At 37.8% G+C, this 21,542-nt stretch overlaps 1 protein-coding gene across 2 annotated transcripts in view; it reads left to right on the forward strand.

Moving 5' to 3' along the window:
- The window catches only part of GRID2 (glutamate ionotropic receptor delta type subunit 2), a 729,516-nt gene that overhangs the window by 585,091 nt on the left and 122,883 nt on the right, over positions 1-21,542 (forward strand). For both annotated transcript variants that reach the window (XR_009747555.1, XM_061477352.1), the window contains exons 10-11: positions 6,227-6,424; positions 13,557-13,869. Coding sequence is in view for 1 of the 2 variants with exons in the window: in XM_061477352.1 (XP_061333336.1) it covers positions 6,227-6,424; positions 13,557-13,869 (511 nt within the window). In the remaining variant the exon portion in view is untranslated. The remainder of the gene's footprint in view (positions 1-6,226; positions 6,425-13,556; positions 13,870-21,542) is intronic.

Below are 21,542 nucleotides of genomic sequence, written 5' to 3' on the forward strand. Positions count from 1 at the left end.
TTGCAGCAACTTTTATAACCGTTGCTAATGGGAGAATTTCTGTAATGAGAGAATGAAATGTTTCAATTAAAATTTGGTCATTGATTCTAACATGAAGTAATGTACATTGCTGTTCAATTAAAAATAACAAGCTGTTGTTCTGTTTCCAGCCAAATAAAATCCGCAAAACAGTGGTCAATAAAGCACTTGAGGAAAATAAGTGTTGGGGGCTACATATTTCACTAAAATCTTTTGGGGAAAGAAATGCAAAGTAGCTAACAATTAAAAGCAAGGGTTTAATTATTTTATGAGTCAAGGAAAATGTAATTATGCCTAGCAACAAGACAGTAGCATCCTGTGCTTGAAAATGTTTTGGTTATGGTTTATGAGACATTGCTTCTTGTTGGTTATAATGGCTCTGCTTGGTTATCCAGCAGCCATTGGAAGGGAATTGAGAGAACCACTAATGAGAGTCAATTTCAGTTTTGGGAGCAGTTTCTTAATATTTGCAGGTGATAGGAGTTTTAAAGAGTCACAGTGAATGTTTATATCATGCAATTGCCAAGTCTCTTGGCAACTGGGCTATGTGAATCACTTAATGTGTCTGTCCACTGTTCCTAGTCAGTGCTGAGCACAGATTGACAGTCTTGCCCACAACTGAGCTTCATTTCTTGCTTCTGTATTTTAACACTTTCTTTCTACTTTCAGTGGAGAAGGGAGGATTTAATGAATACAGGGTCCCTTTAATGAATGCAGAATGTCAATATTAAAGTATTATATTCCATTGTGTTCAGAAATTTCTGATGAGTGGACACAGAGGTCATTTTCATATGTTTTGTGAATTCTAATGACCCATATAATTACCTAATTTCAAAACTCTCTTCCAAACATAGTTGGAGCACATACGGCCACCCGTCTGCAGTTTTAGAGTCAAGGCCCAACATGTGTTGTAAATCCCGGCAGTGATCAATTTCTCTGATCTGAAATGCCAGTAACTTTTTGTTCGCTTAATAATTTCTGTATAGCCTCTTGGCTAGGAAGTTTTTTCTGCCTGTGCTAAGGAGAAAAGAGGATTCAGATGTGCCAGAGAATAATCCTAAATGTTCTGTTTTGCTTTCCCATTTATAAAGTATGTGCCAGAATATTTTTTTTTTTAGCATTTTTATCATTAAAGCAAGCATCAAACTCATAAATGAGTGCAGCAGAGCAGTGTGCCATGGTTTTGTATAGTTTCTAACCTGAAATAAGTCTCAGCTTAAAGCCACAGCATCCACCCTTGTAATTACAGAGAAAATCTGCCCTGTTGCCCATTCAGGGATCTCCTGACGTTATGGTGTGCTCATAAAATCATTAACAGCTGCATTGAGACCACCACAGGCCACTGAATGCAACATTTTCTTCTCTCACATATTTAGTTAGTGCTTTGTTGAAGATTTAAATGATGCTTTTTATCTTCTTTCAAGAGAGTTTTCTGTGATTTGTCCAAAAAGAGAGAATCTACGAAAAAAAAATACCAGAACCTCCAAAACCTGATTTTCATTGAAGAAATAAAAGATGACTCTCAAAGCTTGAAATTTAAAGCTACTATTCCAATAGCTTCCACAAATCATCCTGAATAGAGACTCTGGGTTTAGGGATATGTTTTTTCCCTATGTGTAAGTTGTCCCTGAATGCTTACACATTCTTGCTTTCCCTCTTGCTTTCCCTCCTTGCCTCCTCTAAGGCCAGAATTTATTGCTTGACTTTATCACCCACCTCTGTAGCACACTTACAAATCAATGAATCTCTTTGATTGTCTAATTAATTAGCATAAGTTAAACTCAGAGTAATTGTTCTTTTCTGCTATTTAGCTGAAGTATTGCTCCTTCTATTTCCAAAGGTGAAGGTCCTCTCAGCCCAAAAGCTTTTCTCTTCTTCCTTATTTTTAACTTTATTAGGTGGTTTAGTAAAGGGTATTAAAAGATTACTTGAGATCAGCTACTGAATCCAAATTATTGAGGCATGTCTGCAAATTTCATCAGAGTAAATAAAAACTCTATTTTCTTCTTACAATCTTAGACTCTTGAAGTGCTTACAAAACCTGCTGTTACTTCATGTGCACCAGAACCTAAGTCCTAAATTGCATGAGAAGGTAGCTAGGAGATCTGGTGGAAAGATGATGTGTGGCTTTTCAGTGTGTAACTTCTTCCTTGAAAGGTTTTATACACCTAGTGATAATGAGTACATGAATGGAGATGAGTGTTTTTGTGAGTTGCTTCTCCAATGTACTTGTACTATCACGTCATTTTTTTCCCAACACTTTCAGGTTTTTATGCCATGTTGCTTTAACTTGGGTCTGCCTTTAGGCTTCTTAATATAGTGGGAGTCAGCTAGTATTTTGCAGCTTCTCTTGCTCAGGGGGTAGTCATCTCTTGAACCAGATTTTGCATTCTTACAGTTTTAAAAAGCAATATTCACAGCTTCACCCAGTATCAGGGGGAACCTTATTCTCTACAGCTACCTGAAAGGAGGTTGTAGTGAAGTGGGGTTGGTTTCTTCTCCCAGGTAACAAGTGACAGGACAAGAGGTAATGGCCTCAAGCTGCGTGCGCCAGAGAAGATTTAGACTGGATGTTAGGAAAAATTTCTTCACTGAAAGAGTAATAGGTAATCAGAACAGGATGCCCAGGGAAGCAGCGGAATCACTGACCCTGAAAGTGTTCAAAAACAGTGTAGATGAGGCTCTCAGTGGCATTGTTTAGTAATGTCTTGGCAGTCCTGGGATAAAGGTTGGACTTGATCTTAAAGGTCTTTTCCAACCTAGTTGATTCTATGATTCTAATATAAACTTTACCTCCTTGCTACTGATTTTCATTTTGTTGCAGGCTGTGTGGTGCTTATCTGTCTACCAGGGTTAACCCACAATACTGTGTGAAATCCTTTTGATCCACATCAAGTCTTAAATCTATCCTCTCTTATCAGGGCAGCACATCTTCAATCCTGAAAAGAAAGCAGCCAGTGAGAACTGTGCAGCTGTTCTGAGAAGGAACCCTTATCATGGGCTTAGTAATGCTACATTCAGTTGACAAGGAAGCACACTGAGGGTAAAGTAGAAGGAAAGTAGCTTCTCTATTAGAAGGATCTCCACTGAGGTTGGATGCAAAGCCATCCCCTAAATACATCTGACAGCTGTGGAGCCCAGTGAGGCAGATCATCCATCTAGCAAAATCAAGAAGTTAAGGGAGAGCAATCCATTCATTTCCTTTTTTTTCTTCCTTCCTTTCTTCAGTCATGCAGATTGTGACATCTTTGCTTTTCCAGACTTCCTGGACTTTACAGGCTGTAAAGTCTGCTCTTGCCTCACAGAGGCTCATCAGTCCCCTATAGAAGTGCTCCAAAAGTGGAAGAAAAGGAGAAGCAGGAACAGTGGACTTCCTTAGGTGACTTCACTGCATCCAGGAATAACTTAGGTTTGAAGGGACCCTTGGGTGGCATCTGTGTGAAGCAGGGTTAGTGTTAGAGCAGGTTATTCAGGACTGTCCAGCTGAGTTTTGAGTATCTGCAAGGATCGTGATTGTATGGCTTCTCTGAGCTAGACCTGCTTATATAGTCTTAATTACCACTTGCCTTGGAGAGAGAATGTATCTGGATTTTCTTGAATTTGTTGGGATAGAATGGAAGCTTCATCATCCAGGTGAATTTTGCCACCTCCAAATTCATCAGTTAGCTTGGCATTTTTTGACACCTATTTTCTATAAGCTTATGTTTTGTTCTTATTATTTTTCTGTTCAGTATGTGAGAAATGTATAGGCTGGGTTTGTTTTGCACATTTTCTTTCGACAAGATCTGCCTTCTTAAGGATGGAGACAATCATTTTAACACCAATATTGAGGGCACGTATATGGCTTTCCATAGGAGCTCCCTTAGCACCCTCTTAGTGTACAAAAGGACAACAGACATAGCTTTAGCCTGCAGCATTTAAAGGGGGAAAAAATAAAAATAAATATTTTTGTCCTCTTTCAGTGCCTTTTGAGAAATGGAAACAGTTACAAAAAAAAAAAAACCACAAATGCATAGCAATAGATCTGTTTTGTTTGGGTTGGAATATGATTAAATATTTTGCTGCTCCAGGCTTCAACAGAAATTGAGAAGTATTAGTTGGTTTGCATAAAGCCATTTGACTATTTATATTTCATTAAATCTATAGCACACTGGACATTGGGGCTTTTTTGGCAAATCTCTTATCAGTAAACAGTATTACATAGTTTAATAAAAGACTGAAATTAGTCATGACAAGCTGCATTTTAAAGAGTGCTTTAAATCAGTACAATTAGAAATTGCTTTGTAACTAACTGAATAAAAATTCAGTTTATGAGCAATTATTTTCTAATAACTTAGAAGTGATAGGAATAAATCCTTTCTAATATGAAAATTATCAACTCCCAAAATACCCTTTGTACACACAAATCTTGAGACTTCTGTGCATAGTGTGCTTAGATTGATAAATTACAATTTTCTTATTTTTTTGTGGAAACTTTTTCAGTAGTTTTGAGTCTGTATGAAGGGAATCTCTCATCAAAGTGAGCAGCAAAGCTCAATTCGTTCTGTGTTTTCATTTAGGAGAGGCTTTCATCAATTTAGTCTTAATTTCATCAATATAGTTGAAACCCAGGCACTGGAAAGCTACTTAAAAAAAAAAATCACATGCACTTGCTGTCCTTCATTTTTATTCCATTTGGCTGATTTTGGATAATTTATAAGAAAGAAATTCTGAGAACTGGGAAATAATAGCTTGAGACAGTCAACCCCTTCCTGCTTTTTTGTTTATTGTTTTTTTAATTTGTTTATTTGGGTTTTGTTTTATTTGGGGGGGGGGGGGGGGGTCGTTTGGGGGTGGTTTGAGGGATTTTTTCTGGTTTTTCTGCAGACAGATAAGAGCCTCCTGCCAGTGCAGTCTGGTCGCATGCTTGCTTCTTTGGCAGCATCCTCAGCATGTGGCTGTCTTCATGAACTTAAGCATTTAGAAATGGTGCTTTCTTATTCCAAGAACATCCTGCCTGAATTTCAGTATTTGTTCACACAGACTGACATCCTACCAAACTAAAAATATTTAGGTACAATGCTTCAGGAGATACAATTAAAGTTTGGGCCACAAATACTACAGGAAAACAAATCTGTTTTCTGTATGCTTGTGGATTATGCAGACTGGGAGAAATTGGTCAGGAAGTGATTTAATGTGCTTGTCATGGCCAAGCCACAATGAGTTAGAACTAACTTTTTGCACTACACAATAGATGTTTCTGATAAACTCATACTAAATTACAGCACCATTTAAGGAATTAAAAGGCAAAAATGTAGCGTAGTTAAAAAAAATTGGTGTTACAGTTCCATCATCGTTTTTGGAGGGATTTGATGATTTTGCTCTTACTTGGGTAGATCACAGGTGTTCTCAGAGAAAATGAAGAACAGAAATAAGATTCATCTATGGCAAATATTTTTTTTTGTCTTCAGAAGCATGATGTCTTTTTGTGTTTCATTAAAAAGCAAAGGAGAATATCTGCTAATTAAATACTCAATATAGAAAGTGTAATAGTGGAGGAGGGAAGATAAAATTAGCCAAGAAGTAATTTCTTTCTGAAAATTTTATTAGAAATATTAATTAAAAATAAATATTAATAAAAATTAGCCAAAAATAATTTATTTCTGAAAATTTTAATTGAAATACTAATTAAAAAAAAAAAGAGAAAATAAGATGTTGGGGGAAAGGAAAAGAAAAGCATATTGTTAGGAAGTCTTACCAGCCAATTCCAACTTTCAGTATCTATTTGTATCCTTTATGATGATCATCCCCCACAGGGGACATGGACTCTCCTGGTGTCCCTCCCCATGGCAGGGGGGTTGGAATTAGACGATCTTAAGATCCTTTCCAACCCTAACTATTCCATGATTCTATGATCTTTTGATGAATATTCACCAGTTGTTCTCATATACAAACTTAAGTCCCAGAATTGATTCTCCCTAAACTAATCAAATGGATGCTGTTTGGATAGAACTGTTTAAAATCAACCATTCTATATTCACATTACAGAGTAAGGACAAGAGAAATGCATGTTTCTCTGGTATGGACTATTTTTTCATGTTTTTCATTCCTGAGAGCATGAATTACTTACTAGTTGTGTTTGCCGGATACAGTGTTTGTCCAGCCAGAGGCACCCACATATGGGATGTAATTTCTTTACTAACAGTTAGCTCCTTTGTTTTCCATTTAGGAAGAGCCCTTTGTCATGGTGTCTGAAAATGTTCTGGGAAAACCGAAGAAGTATCAAGGCTTCTCAATAGATGTGTTGGAAGCCTTGGCTACTTACCTTGGCTTTAAATACGAAATTTACGTTGCACCGGATCACAAGTATGGGAGTCCTCAGGATGATGGGTCATGGAATGGACTGATAGGAGAACTTGTATTTAAGGTAAGGTTATTAATAACTTACTAAATACAGTCATGTGATAAAGCTAAATAATACATGCTGTATTTTTGCACCAGTCAGTAACATTTTTTAGTGAGTCATTGATAACACTTTGTTCGCTGTGTGTTGCCAGCATCTGATAATGTGCCCCGGTGCATTGAGCGGTAAAGAAAAAGCTAGAAATAGTGCTTGCTGGTAACTATTTAAGAAGCAGGGCAATCTCTTTTTTTCCAACCGAAGTACAGCAGTGTGAAATTTGAATATAGTCAAATAATGGGATGCAGAGCATCCTAATTAATTTGGCAAGACCTGACACAAATGAGTTGAAGAGTCTGTTTGAAAGAGGAAATATTGGTGTTGCAGTAATTAGTGATACATTACATAAATAATGTATAGCACTTAGAAAAATGGTGTGATGAATAGATGAAGTATGTAATCAACAGTAAATGTTTTATTGATATATAATAACACTTACATTATGTAGATGTATGAATCAAGAGTAGTATATTCTCTATTCTGTAATTAATAAACCATTTAGTCTACTTAATTTTACATTAAATGTTCAATATTGTATCATAAATAAATTAAACCAAGTAAACGTGCCAATTTTTTTCCCACTCTTCACATCTTACCTGCTTGCAGTTTCTCACATTGGGAGGAAAAAAGCTATGTAGACTTTATTCTGCTGATGTCTTATTTGTGCCATGAACATACATATTTTCTGTGCTCTTAGTTAACCTGTAGAGGCAGCTTTTACAGCTATAGAGACCTACATTTCTTGGTGTTCCTTAAATACCTGCAGGAGATATTAACTAAAATAACTTATTGGCTGTTTATGGAAGTGCTTTTCCAAATCTGCAGGTGGAATTTAAGAACAGTGTGGTCAGATACAGGACCTAATTGTTCAATGCTTCAGATAAAAGCAAAATGCTGGAAAATAAGTCTTGTGGTAAAGGGGGGGGGAAGGAAAAAAAATCAAAAAAGGGAAAAAAAAAAATCCCTGTGGAAAAAAATAAATAGCAATAGCTTTAACCTGTTTTGCCTTCCTGAGCAGTAGGAAGCCTGTTGAAATGGAAAAGAACCACACATGCCATATCTGTAGCACAATTCATAATCTACACTGTTACTGTAACAATAAACTTAATTTGCCATCTCCCTATGGCCTTACAAAGCTGTGATTATAGCTGATAAGCTGGAGCCACTTAGAAAACTGTATTTTCCTTCCTCTTCTAAACTTTACCAGCAGAAAATCCTTCATCTAATCGTGAGGCATAACACAACAATTACCTGTTGATTTATTTTTACCATTTTTTCTGCTCCTTTTATCTGATGTTATACTATACCCTACTCTCAGTACTATAGTACTCAGCAAAGGACTCAGCAGGCCACTGCATTACACAGGCTGGAGGGGTCTTAGTACTAGATGGCTCTAGAGATGAAAGTGGGCCTGGAACATTTTTTATTTATTTGATATCCATGATTCATAAGACAGAACTTGTAACAACTGAAATCAAATGGTTCACTGAAAAGTATATATGGCATTCTTGTCCACTTAGTAGACATGGACTCAAATAACTCTAATAACACACTTAAGGTGGTAGCCACTTAGAACTGTAAGTAGATGTCATAAGGGGAACAGATTTGCCAGTCTGCTAAAGTATTGCTGTAAATGAGTCTTAATTTATATGGAATCTTTCTGTACAATTAGATAGTACGAAGAGTTAATGGAATTGCTTTTGGAATTCAGAAAATGCGTTTTCCCAATCTGTGTCAGTGTACAATTTTTTATCTTCCTTATCCCCTATATAATTAGCAGTAAAGATTCACTGTGACCTTCTCTCCTGTTCTCTGTGTGTCCTAAGGCAAGAGGGAACCTCTGGGCGAGCAGCCAGTGTATATCTACCCCTTACCAAGTGCAAGCTGTTGTTGAAAGGCTGCCTTCTGATTTCCTCTAAACTGCGTTCTGCTCCCGGAACTCAAATCTGCTTGGCTACTTTGCAAGGGGGAGCAAAAGAATGGAGAATAGTTTTAAAATAGCAGTATAACCTGTTTAAAACAGAAGGTTTCATTGTTTTCCCGACCAAGTATTGCATTATAATCTGTCCAACACATGGAGGAAGTCCAGAACCAGAGGGAGTGCTCTTTGTGTGTTAATGTGTGAGCCAGAAGCTATGTATTTCTGCAAAAGACAAGACCCACTTAAGGGTAATGGAAACTGGCCACCTTTTATTTCTAAGTGCATAGAAACGTAGAATTGCTTAGATTGGAAAAAACCATTAAGATCATCAAGTCCAACCTTTAAACCAGCACTGCCAAGTCCAACACTAAACCATGTCCCTAAGTGCCACGTGTATACGTTTTAAATACCTCCAGGGATGGTGAGTAAACCACTTCCTTGGGCAGCCTGTTCCAATGCTTGACAGCCCTATCAGTGAAGAAATTTTTTTGAATATCCAATCTAAACCTTCTCTGGCACAGCTTGAGGCCATTTCCTTTTGTCCTATCACTTGTTACTTGGCAGAAGAGACTGGCACCCCCTTCACTACGACCTTCTTTCAGGTAGTTGTAGAGAGCATCTCACTGAGAAGGATGTCTGTGGCCACTACAGACAGTGTGCCATACGAAATGGAAGTTGCTGTAACAAGCACATAATTTCTGTGTTCAAGATCAATACATGCTGATTGCATTAACCTGATTCAGCATTCAGCAGGCTCCAGTGCAGGTCCTGGTATCAGTGAGAGCAGTCTCAGGCTGCTCTTATCTGCAGCAGCCCTGCTTGAGCTGCAGTGCAGAGCAGAAACCCTGTGGTGCCAAGGACATGCCCTAGGTCCACAGCTGGCCTCGTGAACATGACGTTTCAAGTTCACTCTGTTCCAGATTTGAAGACAAGGTCCCTGTTGGCTGCTAAAATAGGAGCTGGAATCAGCAGATCAAAGCAACTAGTCTTTGAATTTGGAAACAGATTCAGGTCTCTCCTTTGATTGTCAAGATCTGTATTAGGTACACCCTTGCTCCATAGCTTGACACCTTCTGCTGTCAAAATAAACTGAATGTAGCCATGCTATGGAAATCTCTGCTGAGTGCCTGAGCCAGGACGTCTATAGAGGATAAATTCTCTTTGTGTGAAGAACATGGTGCTTTTGCCCTTCTACTGTCAAATGACCAGGCCTTTCAATGAATCCCACAGAGCTTCGGCTCACAAGCAGGATCAGTTCAGAGAGCAGCAGCTTTCTGTGGACATGCTAAAACCATCTCAGGGGAGCAACACCCTATTGCAAATCTTTCTCTTGCTGTTAATTATCTGTGTCTTTTCACAGTGCTTCCCTTAGTTGCCCTCAAGTGCACATCAGCAGAGGGATGAGCCTGTGTGAAAGGCAAGAGAAGTGGCTAATGTCACTTCTGGGAGAGGACAGTAGGTTTTCTTTCCAGCACGGCTCTGAACTTCCTGGGGATTTTCACATCCATCAACCATTATTTCCCACATTTCACCATGCTACCTTGATTGCTAGGATTTTATGTTTTTTTCCATCGAAGAGCCATCAGGAAGCAACTAGCATAGGGAAAAATGCCTGATTCCACTTCGGCCCATCAGAAAAGGAAAACTAAATACATACCTAAATACTTTTAAGAGAAACTGCAAGTCAACTAGAAACCTCTTTTGAGACGCTTTTAACACATATTCCTAAGGGGAGTGTCATAGGAAGGGAAAAAGCAAATAGGGAGGAAAAAGTGAGAGTTATAAATAATATCTGTGTAAAAGGGCAGCTATTTGTATGTCTGTTTGTCAACTTGAGCAAACATTTTTCTCTGATTAATTTTTGCACGTTCATATTAATAACTGAGTAACGTGGGTTTATTGCTTCTGTCATTCTTTGAAACTTGATTTAATATTTAAAATGGATAAAATGATAGGCTCGTAGGAGAAGTTTAAAGTAGATTCATTTATTTTTCCTGTTCTTGATCACAAACCACAAGAATCATCATAGGATTGCTTTGTATGTGTCTGAGATGTGCTTGCTAAGCAATAGCATAGGGTCATTTCAGGGATTTCAGGCATTGCTAATCAGCTGGTTCTATGACACCAGTAACAATACTATCAGACCCATTTGTCAGACATTTATTTTAGATTTTCCAGTTCTGGTAATGTTGCTCTACAATGACCTCAAGAGAACTGCTGTTAAGGAACATAAATTCTTAAGTCAGTCACATAAAGAAAAATAATGCCCTCTGCTGTTTTTATTCAGTCAGTCATTTTCAGAAGTCACAATTTCATTCATCAGGAATGTGTTAAACAGACATCTAAGATGATGATAGTTGGTTTTGGTACTGCAAAAACCTAGCGAGTGAAGAGTTTTACATGTTTATCATTCAGATTGGCAGCTTTAAATCTAAATATTGACATAATTGCATGTGTTTGCCTTTCTATCTTAGAAGCACTAAGTGAACCTTGACTACTTGAAATGGATGTCTTCTCTGATCCAATTTGACATGTTAATGACAAGCGTTTAATTTTTTCATCTTACAATTTTAATACAAGTTGACAGAATCTATATATGACGAAGAATGCTCACCATCAGTAGATCAACTGTTAAGTTAGGCTTAACCTTGGTTTTGTGCTAAGCATAGTTTTCTGGTATACTGGTGTTTGATTCCATTTAGTAATTTAAGATTATGAGTTGTCATATTTCAGTGTAAATTTTTTTCTTTTTTCAACAGTTAAACCCAGGAGGAGTGAGAAGTCAGGACTTTACTCTTTCCTTTTAATTTTGTACTATACTTCCCCTCTTTAATTGAAAGATATAATTATATCATGATTGCTGCTGCAGTATGACAAAGGAAATGCAACATTTCCATTAGGACAACGTTGATCCTCTGTCATAGCTGGCTGATAACCAGAGTAGAACCATAATGCTGAGGAATTTGGAGAGACTGTTGCCCAGAGTAAAATAGAAGCAGTATTTCCACAAATGCCACACACTGTGCTTTTTCATGCAATGTACTTCAGTGTATTTCATGGATAAATATATTTGTCCTTTTTTTAAAAAAGGAAAAAAAAGGCAAAAGAAAATTCTATTAATCATGACATGGTCTAGTGTGAGGCATCCCTTAGGAAGGTGAGAACTAGATGGTCCTTTCCAACCTTAACTATTCTATGATTCTCTGATTATATGATTCAATCCTATAGTAATCCATTATTTGGTAAAAGTATCTTTACTTATTTTATATTGTTTTTCAGTGGAAAATCTTTAAACATCTTACAAATACAACTTGCACTTCACAATAATCTAGTGTGGTAGGGAAGTATTTTGGTAACATGCTGGTAATTAACAACATAGCTGAAGTTAAACTGCATGGGAAAAGTCTAGGTATGTCTTCCTTTAACCCTGAATTCCTGTTTCACTTTTTGATATATATTCAGGAAAAAAACAAAAACAAATCAACCCTATTCAGTAAATACAACCGTATTTTCCTGTTTGACAGCTTTTGGTGTGGAGCATTGGACTTCTACATTTGTAAATTATCTTTAAAATAAATTTATATTCACATTTTTTTCCATGGATAATTCTGATGATTTTTTTACTTGGATTACTGACTGAGTTTGCTGCTGCCCATAGGCAAAGGGCAGTTAAATCATCACTCACAAAAAAATTGCTAGGAAGGGACATGAAGTGAATTCATGAAGCCATGCTTTCAGCTGTGCACATCAACACAGGTTCACTTAAGACTCCAGAGAATCTAGCCCACAAATTAAAGCTGAAGCTCTAATTTATGGCTTTCAAGCAAATCAGTATTTTCAAACACTTTTTTGTCCAAATCATCGGGCCTCCAGCTATCTTCTGCCACTTTCTGAAGCAAGTGGACAATTAATATAAAGTTAATGTCATTGAAACGGAAGTCTTAAGTGCGCTGTGATTAAAAGTGTGTTTGTACCATAGGCAGCAAAGTGTTTTGCAGATGGCAATAAAAGAGCCCAGATGATTTGCAAATTTAGTTCTAATCAGTTTCAGCTGCCATACCTTACCACTTAATATTTCACATCACATTTCTAAGGAGCTAGTAATCTCTGCATTCTTTGGGCAAGAAGAAAGAAGTTCAAGAGGGTTAATAAAATTTGACACAGTACTTTCAAGCCTTAGTGCTCTTCTCACCCCCTTCTGAAGGACCACACACTGCTTTAGGCAGAGTAGAAATGGATTAAATCAAACTACTAGCATCTTAAAGCATTTTAAGTACTCTTTTTCATATTAAAATGTATAGAATTTACAGTCTTTGTTTAGTATTTGGGCTTTTAAAAATTATGTTAATGTGTCTGTCTTAAATATTCTTTCTTGTTTTCACTGCATTTATCATTGTACCTGTGGAAAGTAAAATAGCACCTGCTGTGGTTGTGCCTGATGTCTTTGGAGACCTAATACCCAGGCAGGCTGTGAAATACAATGATTAGATCAAGGAATTTTATTCATCCTCTTCTCATCTGAAATGGGTTCTTTAAATTACAAAAAAAAAAAGCCCTAAATGGCACAAAGGGAGTTCAAGGTAGCTGCAGAGCACATTGGCAAAGGAATTGCTTAGCAGGAGGATATAAAGGAATTAATAGCAAAGGAACTGTTAGAACATCTGCTTTTCTGCACTTCAGGCTGCAGCCAAAATTGATGTTTTTCAGAATTTCAAATTCCCCCAGTGCAGTGGTCCTTTGTCATAATCATCATGGCACCAAAATGTTGTATGTCATGTGGTTCTGTCAGGCAACTCATTTCCTGTGATTGGAAATACTATACACAAGGTCTGCCTTTTGCCACAATGACAGTGATGGCTTCAGTAAGCCTGGCTGAGAAGAATGACCAGAAACAGATTTCCTCCAGCTATTATCTGTATTTGAACTGTTCTGATTCCTTGGAAAATAACAACATGGAAAGCTAATGTGTCCAAGTCCACTAAGTGAGGTGTGCTTACAAACAGATGTGGTACAGCTATTCTGTTCAAGCCTCAGTCACATTTCTGTTTTCATATATACTATATTTAAGACACTGGCCTTGGCATTTGCTTCTGTATAACTTGCTTAAATCACAGAGGAATGCAGATCCTTTCTATAGCTTCTACTTATGCATGTTGTTCTCTCTCCTTCTTTTCTCAGAGAGCTGACATAGGGATCTCTGCTCTAACCATCACTCCTGACAGGGAAAATGTAGTGGACTTCACAACACGTTACATGGACTACTCGGTGGGTGTGCTGCTTCGAAAGGCAGAGAAGACAGTGGACATGTTTGCCTGCTTGGCACCATTTGACCTCTCCCTGTGGGCATGCATAGCTGGCACTGTGCTCTTAGTAGGGCTACTGGTCTACCTCTTGAACTGGCTCAACCCCCCACGCCTTCAGATGGGATCCATGACCTCCACAACCCTCTATAACTCCATGTGGTTTGTCTACGGATCCTTTGTGCAACAAGGTAAGAGACAGAGGGAGATTCCGCCTCTGAGAGAAAACATTGCAGTAGAGACATTCCTCTTCCTGACTCCCTCTCACAGCCCAGAGAGGCTGGAAGCACTGGAAAGCCTTCTGCTATAAGGCTTCTAAGACATTTGTCTCCCCAGTGTGGGAACTGTGAGACGTCGTTACATGCTAGCTTATTTTGATTTGTAGTTGTCTATTACTACAATTAGGAAAAAGATGATTTTCCTCTGGAAAAAAAAAAAAAAAAGCATTTTGCATATACTGAAGAATTATTGTGAGTGCTGTGTTCTTGTACAGTCAGACAGAAAATGGGTATTTAGCTTTTGAACTAAGTTTAGACTAGTCACCAGTGCAAAATGGTCTTATTGTAGCTGATAATCTTTCCTCTTTCTTCTGCTATATCTCAGTTTTCCCATATAATGTTCAGACTTAATCTTCTCTGGCCTTCCTGGATGCTTTCTCAATACCCTCTAGCAGCTGGTGTAGCCCAGGCTATTCTCCAATTCTGCTTATATTCCCAAATTCTTCACAATCTACCTGTTCTGGCAGAGCTATAACCATGAATCCTAAAGACATCAGGGACTACAGATCTTGGTGTGGTACATACTACTTAGAATTCTGCTCTACAAATCAGAGTTGTAATGCAAAGTGGAATACAAAAACACAGGTTCATATGAGAACAAAGAAGATTTAGGTAATAACACTGGACAACAAAACAGAATTAATACCTTCTGGCATATCCTCTTGAAGTTGTTCATCAGTCACTACTGGCACTGCAGGTACACCTATTTGTAATTGCATGGAACATCTGCTCTGCAAAGAGCCATGGCTGCTGCAGCCTCAACACTCCCACTTAGTTTTTTGGATTTTAACATGAATTTGGATGGAATGCTGTAAGTAAAAGCACCATTTTAGATAGCACTGGCAACATATAATGCAGAAATTACATTATGCCTTGTTAGAAAGAATCAGATGACATCTGTAAAAGCTAAAGGCATGCGTGAAAATCAAGTATGAAACTCATAGAACAGAAAAAAAAGCTAAATTAACACCACCATCCAAAAAAAAAGAAGAAAACCTGAAGTTTAGAATTTCCACAAGAGATATGATTTTAAACACATTGATCTAGAGACCTTACTTTTAAAAATATCATTTGCTTTTAGCAATGATGGTGATCTGAGGAAAGCTGAAGAGATTGTTTCATGTTTGTTGTGGAATTATTTTTTTATAAGAAAACCAAATACTTCAGAGCCAGCTGAGAGCTACACAAGCTTTTTGAATGTATGTGGGTGGATTTATAAAGTTTTCTTTCTGTCCAAAATATCCCCAGTGTAATTGTTTACAGAATCCAACTGTGAAATTGCAGTTGGCCTGTTACAGAACTAGACTCATTACATCTGTCTGCCTGTTAGGTTAAAACTTGTGAATTAGTTTCTTTACTGCATGATTGCAACTAATTTTACATAGGTTTATTTCTTGGCATTAGCCATAGCCTCGCTGCTGTACTCCCAACATCATTAGTCCCCAAAAGCCTCATAGGAGACTGCCCAGCGAAGGTTTAAAGGAGGCAAAGCTAGTTTAATCACACACTTCACTCCCGTGAGTTACTATCTGTATTGTTTGGCTTGTATCTATCCAAGTAAACCTGCGTTGCCTGGTGTCCCAAAGTTTCCTAAGTCATAGGTCCAGAGTAGTAGCTGTCAAGGGAGCCCTTCAATAGTTCTCAATTTGCTACAAAGATTTCTTTGACCAGTAAGTAAAAATGAATGCTTGAGGGGGGCTTAGAGAGAAGCCTTGAATTAAGCATGAAGATAAGGGAGAAAACAGATTAAAGGAAGTGGGACCAGATAACAAGAAAAAGGCAGAATTTACTGGAAAAAAGAATAGTAATTTGTTCAAGGAGATCTGTATCCACTCCCCATGGTAAGTGGGTCAGGAGGTGCAACTCATTATTGGTAAAACCTGATGGCAGGACCTGGAAGCTGGGAGCACCAAAACTGTTGTGGGACTTCAGACATTCAGGGAACCTGGAAAGTGAGAGGCATTTATTCACAAGAGAGATCTTATCACCCTAGCAAGTGGGTTTTCAGCACAACTGTTTAGAATCCACTAGAATAATATATTTTCTTGGTTCCTACTGAGAGAGGGGAAGCTGTAGATATATCTCTCCTTCAAACAACAAGCAGGACAGCCTTTAATTTACTAGAAGGAAAAATTACTCAAATTAAATAGGGTTGGTACCAAAATACATGAAAGTCACAGACGAATTTAAACATAAAGACTCAGAAGACCTCAGAAATCCAGTGCAAAAAGAGAGATCCATTTGTAATGTCAGCCTGTATTTCACATTTGATTTGAATATGACAAAAATGTTATTAGCTGAAGCATTATTGTTTACTAACCCTTGTGAAGACAGACAAATGAAAGTAATTTCCATTGACAGGCTAACTGGCTATTGTGGTAATTTTGCTTCTGCTTTCACTCATCATCTCTTCATTCAGCAGAAAAACTGCAGGTTTTATTTGTTTTGGAATAGCAAATCTGTTGCTGTTAATTATGATTGGCATATCTTAAGTGTGGCAGCATGGGACATTTCATATACTGTCATGTTCATTTAAGTCTTTTAGCTTCTGATTTAAAACATGACAAGGTACTCATTTCTGTGATCAAAATATGCAACCAGTGATGCTTTTGTGTCCTGTGCTGACAGAAACAAAGCAGCATGAACCAAGGATTGCTAGTGCTTCGATATCACTGGATTCTTTGTTTGGGACTGGCAAGCACATTTGGGCGTTGTCTTCTCTTTCTGTTCCCTAGCTAGAGGAAAGATTTGCAAGCACAGAAGCTGGCTCCAGGCCTACCATGGCTCTGAAGACAAAAGATGCTTTTGGTGCAAAAATGTAGATCTATAAGAAAACTCACAACCTCTTTTGATTAAAATGGAAAGGACTCCTTTTGCTTGTTTCTTCTGAAAGAGTTAAAAATTCTGCAGATTTTAGCAGGTAGCTCCAGTCCACTATGTCACTTCATATTTTCTTTCAGCCTTGACTCTGATGTTCTGATCAAATTCTATTAACAAGTTTTAACCTTTGTAATTTTTGAAACCAGAGAAAAATACTGTGTCATTGGCTGTAGACTGGAGTCAGCACAAACTAGTCCAATAGTTTTTTTCAGGCAGATCTACAATTACTGTCATACTCAGTTGTAAAATTGAAGTATTTTTAATGGTTTCCTTGAAGGTAGACTGAAGCTTAATTTCACTGCTGCTTATATCATTTAAACTTAGGTCTTGAACTTGGCCTTCAAATTTTTTTCCCATGTTGGAGTGACCAGTCTAGGTACCATTTTGAGACTCTCATAACACTAAGGTGTATTTTCTCTCAATTGCCCTTTTAATTTTATGTTCATTCATTACAGAGATGAGTGTGTATGTATTTATATACATTATTTTTGTATTTGTAAGATACGTGTTATTTTTTATTAGAAGAGACAATTCTGAAGATAGAGGTACAATATAACTGGAGAGGCTCAGTTTATATAAAGTATATAAACTGATAAGTGGTGGGGGGGTTCTTTTGCTCAAGCACTTCATTTAAATAAAATATAATAATTAGTGCATTGAAATGCTTCGTCTTACTACCCAATACACCTGTTTAATTTGCAATATAGTGTGACCACTAAGAAGGGAAGGACTTTTTTGTGATCTTGGCCATGCAGCACTGGGGATTATCTTGAAAATAAATGTTTCTGACTTGGAACTATTCATTTAGACATGAGTAGTTTAGATATCCTCTGTTACCTATGAATTAGTTGGTTATGTCTAAAGATGAAGCAAATTCGTAGACTTAGACTGGAGGATTTCAGTTATGTTGAAATTTAGTGTCATGGCTTTTGAATTTGTTCTTTTCCACTTGCTCATCTTAGAAAACTAAGTGTCAAAAGCTCTGTATTTTGCCTCTTTTCAAAATTATCTTTTGCCAGTTGGACAGGAAATTTTAAGGCTTCCTTTTCAGTGGGTTTCCTTTCTCTCCCTCTCCGTATTTCCCCTTGGCTTCTCAGTCTACTCCTCACAGGTTTTGCTCTCTGCCTGCTCACACTGCAGCTGATGGTCACCATTGCTGTAACATTCTTCTTGGGACCCTACTGGTTCTATTGCTTCTGTTCTTCACTGTTGACTTGGCTCTTCCTCAGGCCTCTATTATTATATATACAACAAAGCTCAGCCAAGTGCAAAGTCCTACCCCTGAGGAGTAACAATCCCATGCACCACTGCATGCTGGGGCCCACCCGGCTGACTGAGCGCTGGCGTTCAATGGGGCAGTATATCCCTATCATATATTTGTATCCTTGGCGATATTCAAAAGCCGTCTGGTCATGGTCCTGGGCAACTGGCTCTAAGAGGCCATGCTTGGGCTGGGGGACAAGATGACTTTCAGAGGTCGTCTACCTCAACCGGTTGTCTCAGTGTTGTATTATATAGTCTTTGGTCAACTTTTGTGCTATTCTATTCAGTTGTGATTTTATTTCTCTTCAGCCCTGGTACTGTTGCGATTCCCCCAAATTTTGCCCTCATTAGAACATGCCAGTGTTGGAAATCTGCCGTATGAACAGGGACCAAAGAACTGTCTCAGAGGGAAAATTTGGTTTACTAAAAACTTCATCAAGATTAACTGAATCAACACACTGCAATGGCACAATGTCTATTTATACTTGCTGAGAACCTAGTTTAATCTCCTGAAGGTTTTCTATTAGCTTCCTACTACTTTATGGGCTCTTGTTATGAAATACTCTACAGAGCACTCTGCTCTCACCACTACTGAAGAAAACTAATGATTTAAGAAACATAAGATCAGGATTTAGAGTTAGTCCAAACCCTTTTGGTATAATAGATCGTTTATGGAGACAGGTGAAATGCTGCATACTTTTTATCAAGAACTTGCAGAGGCATGTTCTGGAGCATTTTATTTTGAGAGCAGCCTCTCAAATTTTGCTTCAGAATGTAGTGATAAGCTTACTTAGTTTAATAGGATTCAACTGAACATAGACAAAATAGTTATGTAGAAAATTACAATGTTTTCTATTTCATATGAAAGACAATAGAAAGACTGTCTATTATCCCACTCTGTGCATTTTGCTTTGTATTTTGATGTAAGAGAAGGTATTTCTCACTGGTCTGGTAGGATTAGGCAGGTAAAGATGCAAGGCTGTGTTTAACTTAGAAATGTCCATAAGAAAGGGTACACCAAGCAGATGATATTTTTTGGTTTCTTTGCTATAACAGGAAGTATTTTTAAAATGACTGAATCATTCAAAATTTAATCACTTCTCAGTGACTGCAACAAAACAGACATTCATTAAAGTTTTATAAATAGGATTTGACCATAGGATAATAGGTTTTTGAAGTATTACCTGCAAAAGTATTTTCTTCTTCAGAGATCTTAATACTCTTGCTTAATCTAGCAGAGTTATGAAATGAATGATGTGAAAGCATCACTGGTGGGCCTTTTTTATATCCCCCTACATTTTGGTTAGTTTAAAATGCTGGTCACAACTGGAGGTTTTGGTTAGTCTTCAGTGGTGTCTGTAACGGCCATTATGTTCATAATGCCCAGTAAATGAGCAAATCTTACTGTTTGCCTTGTTTAAATTACATTTCATAAGAGCAATAAAATAGGCTCCAAGCCTTGGTGCTTCCAAATTATTATAATACTTCTCAGATGGTTAAAGCCGCTCAGAATTCTCAGTCTGTTCTTTGTATTGCCACCCAAGGTGTGATATAATCCTCCTGAAATCCTCTGCTTGAAGTGTACTGTTGCTTCATAAATTACTCTATCTTGCTTATCTCGCTCTCGGCATATCCCTATCAGCAGGAAACCATTATGCTGTAGCAACATGTTTTCTTAGTGACATTTTCTCTTAATTAACTTTACACCAATCTCTATGTATTTAATACTGAGAGGAAAAATTTAAAAGCATTTAAAAAAAAAAGAAGTATTAGAAATCAATTATATCTTCACATGGTGAAACCTAATTAATTTTTTTTTTTAATTTTAGAAAATCAGAAAAGATCAAGTATAAAGGCTTTAGGACTAAGACCTAGTTCCTAATTTGGATTCTGCCCCTGATCTTCTGGCTGGTCATAGAAAATTCATTAAATATCTTGTATGAAAGTTCTCAGTGGTAAAATGGAGATATTGCCTATCTTCCTTCATAAAAACATGTTTCATATCTTCTGATGCAAAGCAAAACTTAAATGCCATTCTCATTAATTAACAATTTTAATTGCTCTTCAAGCTAATGCCATGTCTTCACATATTCCTGTAACAAGGTGAACAGAATTGCTGAGCCTAAAATGCACAACATTATACTGGGAAAATGAAAAGTCAAATACCACACAAGTTAGGAAACAAACCATTCTCCATGTTTTTTCTAGCATATAATCACCAGAAGTATTTGTGACATTCAAGTTCCACCTTTAAACATGAAACCCCCAAACTCAGGTCGAAGGAGGTGATCCCGCCCCTCTACTCTGCTCCCATGAGACCCTACTTGGACTACTGTGTGCAGTTCTGGTGTCCTCAACATAAGAAGGAAATGGAGCTGTTGAAACAAGTCCAGAGGAGGGCCATAAGGATGAAAAGGGGGCTGGAGCAACTCCTGCATGAAGACAGGTTGAGAAAGTTGAGTTGTTCAGCCTGGAGAAGAGAAGGCTGCGTGGAGACCTCATAGCAGCCTTCCAGTGTCTGAAGCGGGCCTACAAGGATGCCAGAGAGGGACTCTTCATCAGGGACTGTAGCAATAGGACAAGAGGGAATGGGTTTTAACTTGAGCAGCGGATGTTCAGGCTAGATATAAGGAAGAAGCTCTTTACTGTAAGGGTGGTGAGGCACTGGAACAGTTGCCCAAAGATGTGATAAATGCCCCATCCCTGGCAGTGTTCAAGGCCAGGTTTCATAGAGCCTTGGGCAACAGGCATCCCTGGCCATGGCATGGGGGCTTGGAACTAGATGCTCTTAAGGTCCTTTCCAACCGTAACCATTCTATGATTCTATGTTGCTATGAAATTCACATTTTATTATATTAAATCTAGGCTTATGTATTAGTCTGTACACGTACCTTCATAAAGTCATCTCCCTGAAAAAGTTACTGCAGCCCTGGGGGTACCCATGCTCCTTTACCTCATGTCTCAATGGTTTGGCCAGCATAAAAAATAACTAAATTTTGACAGTTGTGTACTATGTCTCAGATGTGTTTGGTAACAAGTGATCGCTGACAACGTATACTGAGAATTATTGTCATGAATATAGTACACATTTGCAAACATTGGATGCAGCTTTATGCGCATACCACTTCTGGAGGTTTATTTGATTGTCTCTTTTTGAACATATAATTCCAAGAAATAAGCATGCTCCGAGTAAAATGTTCAGTAGTGTGGGCATTTGTTTGCAACAATGTGATATCGCTAGCATTAAACTGCCAGGGGATATGCTTGGATTTTCCCCTAAATTGAAGTTAAGAATCAGGCAGTTCTCAGAGGCATCTAAAATAATGATTTCAGTATCCTGTGTGCACCTGCTTGCTTGAGTAATAGCACTGGGTACATGAGGCAGTATATTTAGAGATGTTCTGTCTGACACACCTTCTGTGAGGAGGAGGAAAATGGATGGT

Source organism: Pezoporus flaviventris, unplaced genomic scaffold (assembly GCF_033815535.1).
Source record: "Pezoporus flaviventris isolate CSIRO_AGI_PZ_B2104156 unplaced genomic scaffold, CSIRO_AGI_Pfla_v1 ptg000002l, whole genome shotgun sequence".
Taxonomy (NCBI): domain Eukaryota; kingdom Metazoa; phylum Chordata; class Aves; order Psittaciformes; family Psittacidae; genus Pezoporus; species Pezoporus flaviventris.